Source organism: Mesocricetus auratus, unplaced genomic scaffold (genome assembly GCF_017639785.1).
Source record: "Mesocricetus auratus isolate SY011 unplaced genomic scaffold, BCM_Maur_2.0 Super-Scaffold_100009, whole genome shotgun sequence".
In the NCBI taxonomy this organism is placed as follows: domain Eukaryota; kingdom Metazoa; phylum Chordata; class Mammalia; order Rodentia; family Cricetidae; genus Mesocricetus; species Mesocricetus auratus.
The window spans coordinates 68609730-68622252 of NW_024429193.1; the positions used below are offsets into that span (position 1 = coordinate 68609730).

The 12523-nt window shown below is 36.7% G+C and overlaps 1 protein-coding gene across 4 annotated transcripts in view; it reads right to left on the bottom strand.

The window, feature by feature from the left end:
• The window catches only part of Lrba (LPS responsive beige-like anchor protein), a 539975-nt gene that overhangs the window by 22282 nt on the left and 505170 nt on the right, over positions 1 to 12523 (bottom strand). For all 4 annotated transcript variants that reach the window (XM_040752567.1, XM_040752566.1, XM_040752565.1 and 1 more), the window contains exons 52-53: positions 10203 to 10358; positions 3679 to 3846 (exon numbers count right to left, since the gene is read on the bottom strand). In XM_040752567.1, the coding sequence (XP_040608501.1) occupies positions 3679 to 3846; positions 10203 to 10358 (324 nt within the window). The remainder of the gene's footprint in view (positions 1 to 3678; positions 3847 to 10202; positions 10359 to 12523) is intronic.

The window sequence follows — 12523 nt, forward strand, 5'->3', positions numbered from 1 at the left end:
ATCAAAACCAGAATGCAAGAATGTTAAAGTACTTTACTGAAATAGTGTGCACACAAATCTATGCGACACTCTCACAATCAGTAACCATTTGCTCCAAAAGCTAATAGACTGTGGCTGTAAAAAAAAATTACTTTGAAATCTAAAAGTGTTGCATAAGTGGTTAGTTTTTAAAATTCAAGTTTATGATTTATTAATGTAATATAAAATAGTGAATAAATAATAACAGTGTTGTATGTTTTCAACTTGTTTATATAAGTGCAATCATGTCAAAGTTGGAAGTGTTTAAACACCAATTTAGTGCGCAGAGGGAGTGCATTTTCCCTGGGATTCGGAGGGCGATCCAGTCAGCATTGTTCTGAAAGGAAAAACCTTCCACTGGAGGAGTCTCAGCTTAAGACAGCAGACTGGGGTGAGGTAACAAAGTGCCGAGCTTTCTGCAGAAAACACCTTTCAGTGAAGTCGTCCTGGTTAATGTTACAAAAACCATCCACAACCAAGTGGAATACTATTTTCAGCCTTCTCCTCATTGGGGAAGCTGCATTCCACAGCAGATAACCATCACAAGACAATAGAGCCAAAGGTGAAAAACGGCCTGTCTACGGAAAGCAAGCCTTTGGCTGCATAATCTAGACAGGTTTCATAAAACATCTGAGTCATTTTTAAAGCCCCAAATTATACTATTTATAGGTTTCATCCAAGTTGAGTTAGCCTGATTTTTATCCAACTAATATACATATTAACATTGTATAACATTAGGTTAAAATAGTTACACAGCTACCAACTTTATATTTATCAATAATATCAGATTTAAAGAAAATGGTATTTAGCTCTTGCTTATGACCCTTGAAAATAAAATCACTAACTATTGTGATTTTAAATTTTCAAATCAAGTTAAATAGCTGAAAGAACTATAAATTGCAGGGGAAAAAAAGCATTAGGTTGTCCCCAGTACCACTTTCTTTCTTTTTAAGAAAGAAAAGTCTAAAATAAAACATTTGAAGTACTACTGTGTATTTGCAGGTCATCCTACAAGTGCGGCAGTGTGTGGCCGCTCTCACAGGGTGTTCCGAGAGACACGATGCGGCTGCATGCATGGGAGTCTGAAGGCTTAGAGGCGCTGGGACTCGGGCTGCTTACAGCCTTTCCTGAGCTGGAGGCTCAGAAATTGAGCCAGCCCCTGAGAAGGTTTAAAACAGTTATACACAGTACAAATGTCTGGGGTTGCCTATTTGTTTTTGAAAAGCTTAGATTGGCCTTTTCATTTTTCTATTCTAATTCTAATGCATGTAAATTCTTATTGTAAGAAAAAGTACCTGTGTATCTTTCTCCAGGATTCATTATTTGGAGCTAAAGTAAAATTGGATTGGGGCATCAGGCATTATAAAGGGCCAGAAAGGATGAAGTAATAAATTTAGTCAAAATACACAACAGTTTTCTGAAATTTGTATTAGATACGCTGTATTCTTCTATTTTTTCCCGTCTTCATTGCCTGTATTTCTGGGTGTTCATGTCACCATGTTACAGACAATAAAGGAATGGTGGATGTTGCACAGACACTCTACTGTTCTAATATGTACCAAGATGGTGTTGGTGTGGGGGATTTACTTCCTCTGAGCAGCATGTGCTTCTTCTAACAATTACCACTGTTGCTTTATTTTACAGACGAGAGAGAAGGGCCCAGCAGAGCCAGGAACTCAGATTTCTCTTTTACAACAAGTCCTGGTATTCCATCACTCCTCCTTGATTCTCTATTTAAATGACACACATATAAAAACCATCTCTAGGGCAACTTATAAGGTACTTAAATAAATGATATATATCTAAGTACATGCACATATTATTTAATGTGTAAATAAATATAAAATACTTACTCTGAAAATGTGAACTTTTCTAATTTTAAAACACAATTAAATCTCTGAAATGCCACAACAATTCCACGCCGAAACAGCCAGCACAGCTTTAGCTATTTCTCAGAATACACACTGCTGATAACTCCACAGAACATAGAGAATGCAATCAACTCAAGTGAAAAACAAAGACTCAAATAGGTCCTTGTGGGTATAAATTGCTAGACATGCATAAAATATTTCAAGGCAAGAAAAGGGTTGTCCTAAATTCTTTGAGACAAATAACAAAGTGGTAAATTTATTTATTACCTATGTCAAATCTCGTCTTACCTGAGATAATTTATTTAATCTCCTATTTAAAGAAACAGGAAAAAAGAAACTGAAAGTAGTCACTCAATCTAGGAGGCCAGGAAGGAAGAGGCATCAGAATGCCACCATCCATAAGAAAAGATCATATAGTATATATCTTATACAGAATGAAAAACAAAATCCCTGAATTTTTACCTTAAAATTACTGTAATTACATATAAAGCAGGGATGTCTGTGTAAGTAAGAGACAAGTACAAAGCACACTTTTCCCACAGTACACACACTGAGCAGCTTGCTCTGACTGCTGAGACTGCATTACCTCTAGTATCAGAACTTTAAAATTATTTTCCTATTCTATTCACATAGAAGATTTCTCTGACTAAAGTCATAAATATGTCCATTAGATACCAACTGAATATAATGTCTGTTTATGATCCAATCCAGTCTCTAAAATACATAAAAAGAAAAAATATCTTTGAAAAAAAACTCTGAATTTTAATAAATAAATAACAGCATCTTACTAAAATTTTTTGAGCAAAGTGTTCACTTTCACACAAGTTTACCCATTTTTGTACAACCTGGAGAAGTCAATCAAAAATATGACACAGTGATATATGTATACACCCAGATACAACGCCCCATAGTATCCAGGTAATAGCACGAGCCTTCCTTAACCAAATATACTGCAACCAGCTTTAAATTAAGAAATGGTAAATTAAGAAATGTCTACTTTATGAAATAAAAATCTACAGCTATTCTTACAGGAACTTGTCTCTGTTGTCATAATCATTTTAATTAAATTCTCATTTTTTAGGTGGTCCGTTTAATTGTTTTTCCTACTTCTTAATGTGTTTTTAAAGCCCTCTCCTGACTGCAGCTGTGTGCGATTGGTTTTAATGGTGGCTGTTTCCTTTTTTGCCTTCTGTGAATTACAATTTTAAATGGTTACACATTTCTGTGTTGCTGTTTTACTGCCTTCAGTGCAGTTTCTGAAAGATGTTTAATGCTGCTGGTGAACATTTTCATTTCCCATCTGAAAAGCCAAGAGCCAATTTGAATATTCCATATTGGCCTTTTATGACCTGTTGTATCTTTTAATATGTAAATGAAGCATAATTTTATAAAGCTGTAGACTTCCAAAATTATAACTTTTACTTTGCTCTTTTAAAGCATGAATTCAATAAATAAGGTATTATGTAGTTTCTCTCTTATGTTACATGTTATTGTTCATGAGAACGCCTCTATTTTAGTTGGTGAAAGCCGTTGCAGCCAAGAACTAGCATGTCTGCATAAGAATAACTATAATGTGAAAACAAAGGTTTCACATGCGGACTTGAATCAACAATTATTGTAGGATGTTTTAGTAATCAAACTGTCTAGGCCACCCTTAAATACAGCTTAGAAATTGAACAAGCTTGATAATTCAGTTACGTTCTCACTGTAATGAAAGAGCATTTCCCCCTCAAAGTGTTTTTAGTCTACATTACTTATAAAAGTTCACTTAAAAACAGTTTGTACTTACTGCCTGGGTTATCTCCAATCCCATTGCCTTTTCCATTCCAGTACCACAGAAGAAGGGTTGCATCACGTGACCCTGAGAGAATGTAGCAATTTCCCCCTATATATGACTCAGAGCGAGTTAGGCAAGTGACGACATCCCAATGGCCAAACACTACTTGGATCAATTTTCCTGAAATATAAAACAAATTTTCTTTAAGCTGCAATTAAAAGACAAAGAAAATTTCTAGCAAATATATAACCTGCACAACACTGATGCCATGATAATTCAGTCTGAGAAGGTTTTGGCCTGGTAGGGGTTTGTTTTTTTAAATACTAACTATAATACTTAAAAAAAATCAATTGAATAGTGATAACATTTTTGAAGGGCATATGTTAAAACTATTTCAACAAATACTATTTGAGTATGAGGATACTATATTCTTATAAACAGCTACTATAAATTACAAAAGAATAATATTTACTGGTTAAAGCAGGCCCAGGAGAACCCTTACCCTGGAACCATTTAACACTTTCTTGAGTTACTCTGTGACTCAAAGCCTGCTGCTTTCCTGTGAAAGTACTCCAGAGCTCGGCTCACTAACAGCCTTCTCTGAATTCATGAGGATATAATGAAGCTTTTAGTTTTTAGTTCACCTTGAAAAGAGTCCCTACTTTTTCAAACCAAGACTACATGGACTAACTTTTGATGAAAGGAACAATTTGTCATGATTGCAATTGAAACCCCCTCATTCTTTCTTTGTTTTAATTTTCTGAATGATGAAAATTCCTTTGGGGGTGATGATGAAACCATGATTACAGTAGTTTAATGGGAAGGACTGAGGACAATGGAGAGGAACCTAGTCAACTTACACACAGTCAGAGCTTCAAACCTAGGAAGAGTGGTCCACATAACAGTGTCAGACATAACAACCAGGTCCTTGCTGTGGAGAGTCATTGCTTGACAGACATTGTGGCATCATTCATAGACTTTTCTAAGAATTAGGTGTCTACAGCCCCTCTATGTTAGCCTAGTTTGTTGCTAATATTTTCCCTTGAAAAGTCTATAGTCTACAAATAAGTTTTATAAAATGTCCACGCTCAATATTCAGCATGGCTTTAAAGGGAAGTGGAAAAATAAGATTCAAATGTTGAAGACATTTAAAAAAGTGTTTCAACTTGGAATACACAAAACAATATTCAAAAGCCTAAGTTGTCAATTAAGGGTTGACATCTAAATGTACAAAACTTTTTTTCTTTTTTCTTTTCCTTTTGGTTTTGGTTTATCAAGACAGAGTTTCTCTGTGTAGCCCTGGCTATCCTGAAACTCACCCTATAGACCAGGCTGGCCTTAAACTTAGAGATCACTTGCCTCTGCCTCCTGAATGCTGGAATTAAAGGTGTGTACCACCACCACCTGGCTACTTTTCAAGATAGTAAGTGTAAATAAGAAAGTATTCACTTAAAATTTTAAATCACTATTTACAGTAAACTTAAAACTTCTTAAAATGTTTCAAATCTAAAGATAAAATAGTGAAGCACTTATCTACATCAGGTAGAAGTTCAATGCACCTTTTTCACTCATGAACAGCAGGCTTGCAGAACCTACTGCTACCAACCTTAAAACCAGACTTATTTCAATTACAAATTACAGTTAATAAAGTACATTTTTCTGTTGTAATTAAGGCCGATCAAAGATTCCGTTGAGGCCAGTGTTTGAACCGTTAAATGTACAGTATTTTCTAAATATCTTCAGCCTTCAAAATTATGGTAGGACATTTCACTTACAAAGTCAGATTGTGAGCCAGGCATTGGTGGCACACGCCTTTAATCGCAGCACTCGGGAGGCAGAGGCAGAGGCAGGCGGATCTCTGTGAGTTCGAGGCCAGCCTGGTCTCCAGAGTGAGTTCCAGGACAGCCTCCAAAGCAATACAGAGAAACCCTGTCTCGAAAAACCAAAAAAAAACCAAAAAAACAAAAAAACAAAACCAAACAAAACAAAACCAAAGTCAGATCGTATCAGTAAGGCACCTGCTAGGAAGAATTCAAAATTTTAAAATTAAATATGAAATGTATAATAATTTTTATTTCATTTTTAAGTGAAGATGTTTACTAGTAAACGGACTAGGTCACATCATGTCTTGCAGGGCAGAATACAAAAGCTGGGCAGCTGCCTGTGCTCTCATTGATAATTAGAGTTCATCATGTGTTTTAACTGCTGAAGGAAGCTGGTAAGTCATATTAGTGTTATGTTTTGATCATAGTTAGATCAGCGAATTCCTCTTTAGCCTCTCCCTAAGTGCTGAGAGCTCAAGGAACTGCAGGAGTCAAGTGAATGTGTTATTCAGGAGTAGGCCTACGCCTGTTTGAAGTTCAGCAACTTGGCGGGGTTGTATGAATGCTACCAACTAGGTAAGTGAGGTACATGGTACCCAGGAGACCTATGTGTCCTGGTTCACTGGGGACCTCACAAAGAGCAACTGTTTGCTGGGTAGCCTGTGTAATTTCCAACTAGTTCAGGGACCAGGTAGGAAGATCTAGGGTAAAAGTGGGGTGTAGTCATTACAGACAGAACTTTCCAAGATTCCCATGTTATTCCTCCTGAAGCTACTGGCTCTGTTCCTCCAATGTTGGTGTGAGGAAAGTAGATACCCATTTGTTGTGATGTCTGTTTCTTCTAAAACTTCCTACTCTTTTCATTTCCCCCCTGAAGTCATTAAAATTGTGAAGCTTCAACAGTATTTACCTAGCATCTACTATGTGCCAAGCATTAGGCTTTCTTAAATGTATACAGTGGTGAGGATACATGGTTTCCACCCTCAGGGCCTTATTGCCCAATGTTGCAGACAAAAATTGAAAAAAAAGTGAACAGATTTATGAACACTATGATGTATTCTACAAAAAGAACAATCTAAAATCAATGAATGGAGGAAAAATCCAAATGGGAGGAAGGCATAAATGTTACACCAAAGGAGTTAGTTTCCTATTTAATCTGGCTTATTTTTATCCTCTACACTTCACGCTGTAGGCTCAACTCCAGGACACATTCTGTCTGTAGGTTTGTTTTCCCTGCTTTGGCAGCCTCACTCGGCAATCTCTGCTGCTGCTGTGATATGAGGCTCGCTCGATCCTTCTAAATAAATCACAGTATAAATACCTGCTGCTCTTTTGGTAAATTATTTTCTGATAATCTCATAAGTGTTCCTCAGCCTTTATTCTTTGTTTCCTTTAATACCAAGTTACCTCTCCATGCACTAATATCAAAAATTACCACAAACACTAGAATACCCCTTTTTTGACAGAACAAATTTTCTAGTTAATGTTTTATTTGACAGCTGTGCTACAAATAAAACAATCCTAGCACAGGACTCTGTACCACTGCATCTAAATGTGGCCAGAAAATAATTTCGACTGCCGAGGGAGGTTTTATTGTTGCCTCTGCTGCTCTGGTTGTGCCCTGAAAACATGATTTATGTTTCAAGAATTTCCTGTTACAACCCAAGTACCCCTCCCCAATCTAATAAGAGGAAGATTTTTTTGGGGAGGGGGGCTTGTGTGCTAAAATATAATTGAATTTAATACTTGTGATGGCTTTACCATTATATAGTAACTGATCATACAATGATTTGCCTGGCTTCTTCACCAAACTTAAGAAATTAGTTGATATTATCCATTATCATAAAAACACAAAATCCTATTTTTTACACTGAAATTTCTTTGAAATAAAACTAGCATCTGAGTATGTACAGAAGACATAGAAAAGAAATAGCACTTGAGATTTCTTTTTTCTGCATTTTTATAGAAAATATAAATTTTTGTTTTATGTCAGTTCATTTGATATGAAGTTTAAAATAATGCTACTTCATATGAAATATTTTATACACAGAGAGACGTGTGTTTTTTAAACAGGGTATTGCAAGGTTTCTGTTGTAAGGTAGTGGAATGATATCAACTTTGTTAAGTCTAACGGAACATGGCAGGCCTGCAAGGAACTTAGGGCTACAAATTACAGTAGTTCCCACATTAACCAAGGATGGTGACACCTGTGTGAGTCAACATAGTAAAAAAAAGAATGTTACCTATATAGTCAGAAGGGCCAGGTCTAAGCTCCATTAGTTACTTAAATTTCAATAAGCCACATAACTCTATGGTCTCTCTAAATCTCAGTTCTTACTATCTAAAAATGGGACAAGAACACTCCATTCCACAAGATTTTTGTGAAGCTGAAATAATAATATCTATGCCAAAGGATTCTGTAAGTTCTAAAAAAAGTATGGATACAAGAATTATGTAAATTATTAGTGCTATATGAAAGTCAGGCTAGGTTAACTTAACATATATTGGCATTTAATGAATATAATACAATAAAAACAATAGGGAACGTCAATGAATTCAAAACCTTTATCATGTCAAAATGAAAGACATATACTTTATGACTCCACCCATATTCTGACAAAGGCCAACCCTGAAGATATGAAGTAGTCGGTGATTGCCAGGACTTGGGGGTGTGGGGAAAAGGTGACATCCAGCAGGTGATATGAGGGGATTGGGTCATGGAGCTGTTCTGCACCCAGAGAGTCTGTGAGGTGGTGACATAATTCTGTGCACTGTTAAAACTTATAAGCCAAAATGATGGAATAACATCCTGTGTAAGTTTTAAAAATAACCTTTCTAAGTGTGAGAACAATAAGCAGTCTAAAAGACTATTAAGAAAAACTTATAAGGGATATATCAAGTGTAACCCAGAGTCTGTGAGGACAGTGGGGAGTATCAAATAATGCTAAGGTTGTTCTTTTTGGTATAATAATGAAAAAGGATAAAACTGAGATAGATTATAAAAACAGAAGATTCAGTATAATAAAGAAATACAGTTTTAGAAAACATTAAATCACTGTGTAGGTTAACATAATGTTGGTGGAATTTTAATTTCAAAATAATCCACCTCATGGACTGAAATATCTGAAAAGAAAAAGAAAAAAAAACCCACTCAACTGCTCAGAAAGGCTTGGGTGATTGTGCTTTTGTGCATGAACTTACGTTGAGATGAAGTGGATTATAAGAAAATGAGAATCAATTTCCTAAAGCAGAAAATAAACAGAATAATTTCTACAAATATTTTTTAAGGCTCATTCTATAAATACTTTAGCTAAAGAGAGTAATTTCACCATATCCTTCCAGTTGTGTTACCGACGTCTCAGAAACACACTGAAGAGTCACAAACTGTTCAGTGCACCTACTTACTAAGAGGAGCAGGGCCCCTGCACTTCATAAGGGTTATCAGCAAGCCTGAAAGAGGACTTGCTGTGAAGCACTTAATAAGAAATTTCAATTAAAACCTTTTGGGGCAGGAAAAATAGATTACAGCCTCTAGATAGAATTTATAGAATTTCCCATAGCATTTAATCAAGATAGGTGCATTTCCTTCTTCCATTTGAAATATCAGCAGAAGGGACTGTACTCAGCAACGCCAGAAAGTCAAAACAAGCTAAGTAAACTACAATCCATATCACAGTTCTATTGTTTAGTTATAGTGAAATAATTCATGTCTAACTTTAAGCCAGATGGTGGTACCACACGACTTTGATCCCAGCACTTGGGAGGCAGAGGCAGGCAGATCTCTGAGTTCTAGGCCAGCCTGGTCTATAGAACCAGTTCCAAGACAGTCAGGACTACACAAAGATACCTTGTCTCAAAGAAAAAAAAAACTTTAATTTTATTCAACTATGTATTATCTATAAATTTATCTTCTCCTTTGATAGTTTCTAAAATGCCTTTAAGACATGCTACTAAATTTATTAATAGTTTGAATTCCTGACATGCAAAAATCCCTTTGAGTACATCTACTGTAATAATCCTGAGTTGACTTGGTTTGTCCCTCAGGGAGTGCACACAAATAAATATACAGATTCGAACTTTAAGATCATTTGTTACATGCTAAGTCAATATAGTCAGCTACTCTCTATGGTGATGTAATTTTCAGCAAGAGTCCATGAAGAACTGGGAAAGGCAAGGTTTATTCCCAAAAGATAGACTTCATGAGTCTTTCTAGTATGGAAAAGAAAACCTTTTAAATAATTGAAAATGGAAGTATACTTCTGTGTTGGTGCACTTGTCTTGAAATTGTATGTACACATGTGTGTATAGTATTTGTAGCCATAGCTTTGCCTGCAGAATGGAATTATTTTGTAAGAATGTACCTGAGAGAAAAAACTATTGAAAAACTGCCTTTTAAAATCATACTAAAGTTAACTCAATAACAAATGATCAGCCGGGCGTTGGTGGCACATGCCTTTAATCCCAGCACTTGGGAGGCAGAGGCAGGCGGATCTCTGTAAGTTCGAGACCAGCCTGGACTACCAAGGGAGTTCCAGGACAGCCTCCAAAGCCAAAGCCACAGAGAAACCCTGTCTCGAAAAAACCAAAAACAAAAAACAAATGATCTAGTCCACTGTTTCCTGAAAGGGAAGACAAATCTTCTTTATTTTGGGGATTAATATGAGAAAGCATTCTTGATAACAAGTCATATCTTTGGCTTATTATAAAAATTACCTGTGTCTGTGGAGTAGACTCGGAAACTCTTATCCCAGAAGCCACAGACGAGAATATAGCGGTTGTCGGAAGTGATGACGAAGCATTGGGAGTGAACTTGAATGCTCTGGTCCAGAAGGTCAGTTACCTGCCTTCTGTGTGTCCCTGTGCCGCAGGCTGTGAGCATGTAGGGAAGAAGAAAGAAGAACTACTAAACATACATGGACAAAAAAATCTGACAGTAACCCACATTGGGAGTTGGGGGTGAGGAAAGGAGGAGACAGGATTCAGAATACTTGACCTTTAAGTATAGTATTTGAAAAGCCAAGGAGAAATATATGCAATTGCTGGAAGAATGTGAGCTGTTGTATTCATCAGTAAAACAATGCTCGGTACTGCTAGGTGGTGGGGGCGCACGCCTTTAATCTCAGTATTCAGGAGGTAGAGGCAGGAGGATCTCTCTGAGTTCAAGGTCAATCTGGTCTACAAAGCTAGTTTTAGAACAGCCAGGGCTGTTACACAGGGAAACCCTGTCTCAAAAAAACAAAACAAAAGGTAGAAAACAATCATTAAAAAATTGTATACAATCTACAAAACATGCTTTCTAGTTTGGGGGCAGGACAAGTAGATTACAGCCTCTAGATCTCACCACAGTTTAGGTTGTTTCTGACAGTCTTATTATGTCTATTGTCATGAGGATGGATTCATGTTGTGACAATCAATTACCTTTAACATTTTGTCACAAGGAAGAGATATTAGGATTTAAATGTCACATATTTGAAATACTGTAGCATCTTGCACTACTTTGGCTTTTACGGATCTTTAACTTGACTGGAAGGGACTCGCATTTCCCTGTTCATAGCTGCACTCACATGTAAGCAAAGGCAAGAATGAGGATGATTAGAGAGCCTTGCAAGTGAAAAAGTCAAAGCTCACTGCACATGCTTAGTCTTGACTTAAGCAATAAGATTAGACAGCCTGGCAAGCTGTCTCCAGGTGCTCCAGAGCTCCTAAGATGGCACTGTCTGAAGGCTCAGGTCAGGATGTGGTGACGCCAAGCCCTGGGAAGAGCATGGATTTGCTATTGTCAGAAAAACACTTTCACTTACATGCTTTTCTTTCTTTCTTTTTTCTTTCTTTTTTTTTTGATATTATTAGGCCAACCAAACAGAACCTTTGTTTTTAGTGACTTTCCATCACAATAAGGTTTTCACACCATGAAAGCTTGACTGTTCCAGGAAACAGAATGGAATGGTCAAAGCAAATTCCTGCATCTAGTTACTAAGTTCTTTATGCCGGTTTTCAGATTTTTTGAGGGAAGAAACTATACATTATAGATAAAAACTCAAAGATACCTGTTTCATAGTCATTGTGTATGATATCTAAATAATGTGAGAGTTTAATATAAGGCCTCCCAAATCAATCAAACAAACAAGCAAAGCATTTAAAATATTCCCAGGGTTGTGCTGAGAACCACTGATGCCTGAACTATCCTCAACGTAAACAGAACACACCCCACATGCATGTATACATATAGAACCCTGCTAATGTCTGTTAACACAGCTTACACTAAGATCAGCAGGTAAGTGACATGCTCAGGGAGGTTAATGGAGGTGGTAAGTAGCAGCAACAGTAAAGAATTCCAGTTGGGGGATCAGTTTTCCTCCTCACACAAATGGAAGTGGCTGGCAGGGAAGGTTTTACAGATCCTACCATGAATCACACACAGACAGAATATCCCACTGCAGTGAAACTGTTAGATACATGTAGTCCATGAAACCTAGGGAAACAATGTGTGTAATACTTCCTACACCAATTACTGCCACACTTCACTATACACAGAATCTTTAAAAATGTCCCTTTTTTGCCAGTATTTATATGACTTTTACTATTGGACTATTGATTCTCACTAATTTGGGGGGAGGTTAGGCATGCACATAATTCTGAACTGAGGGATCACAGTACCTGAGAGTAAAGCTGATATTCCGCCAGCATTCAGATGAACTAGTTTTTGTTTGTTTTTTGAGAAAAGGTCTCACTCTGTTTAGGACTGCCTTCAACTGGAAGTCCTCTTGCCTCTATCCCCTATAGGTACGTACCACTACACTCAGCAGATGAACTACTTTCTAAGTGAATTCGTACTTGAAGTTTAACACTGAAAAGATCCTCATCCAGCCATCTATCTATCTACCCATCCATCTGATAGTCCGTCTATACAGCCCTTTGCTGTCTACCCTATCCAATTTATAAGAACATTTATATTATCTCAATGTTTTTGTGACTCAGTCCCACAATATATATTTGTAGGATATATATGTGTATGTGTATATTTATTATACATG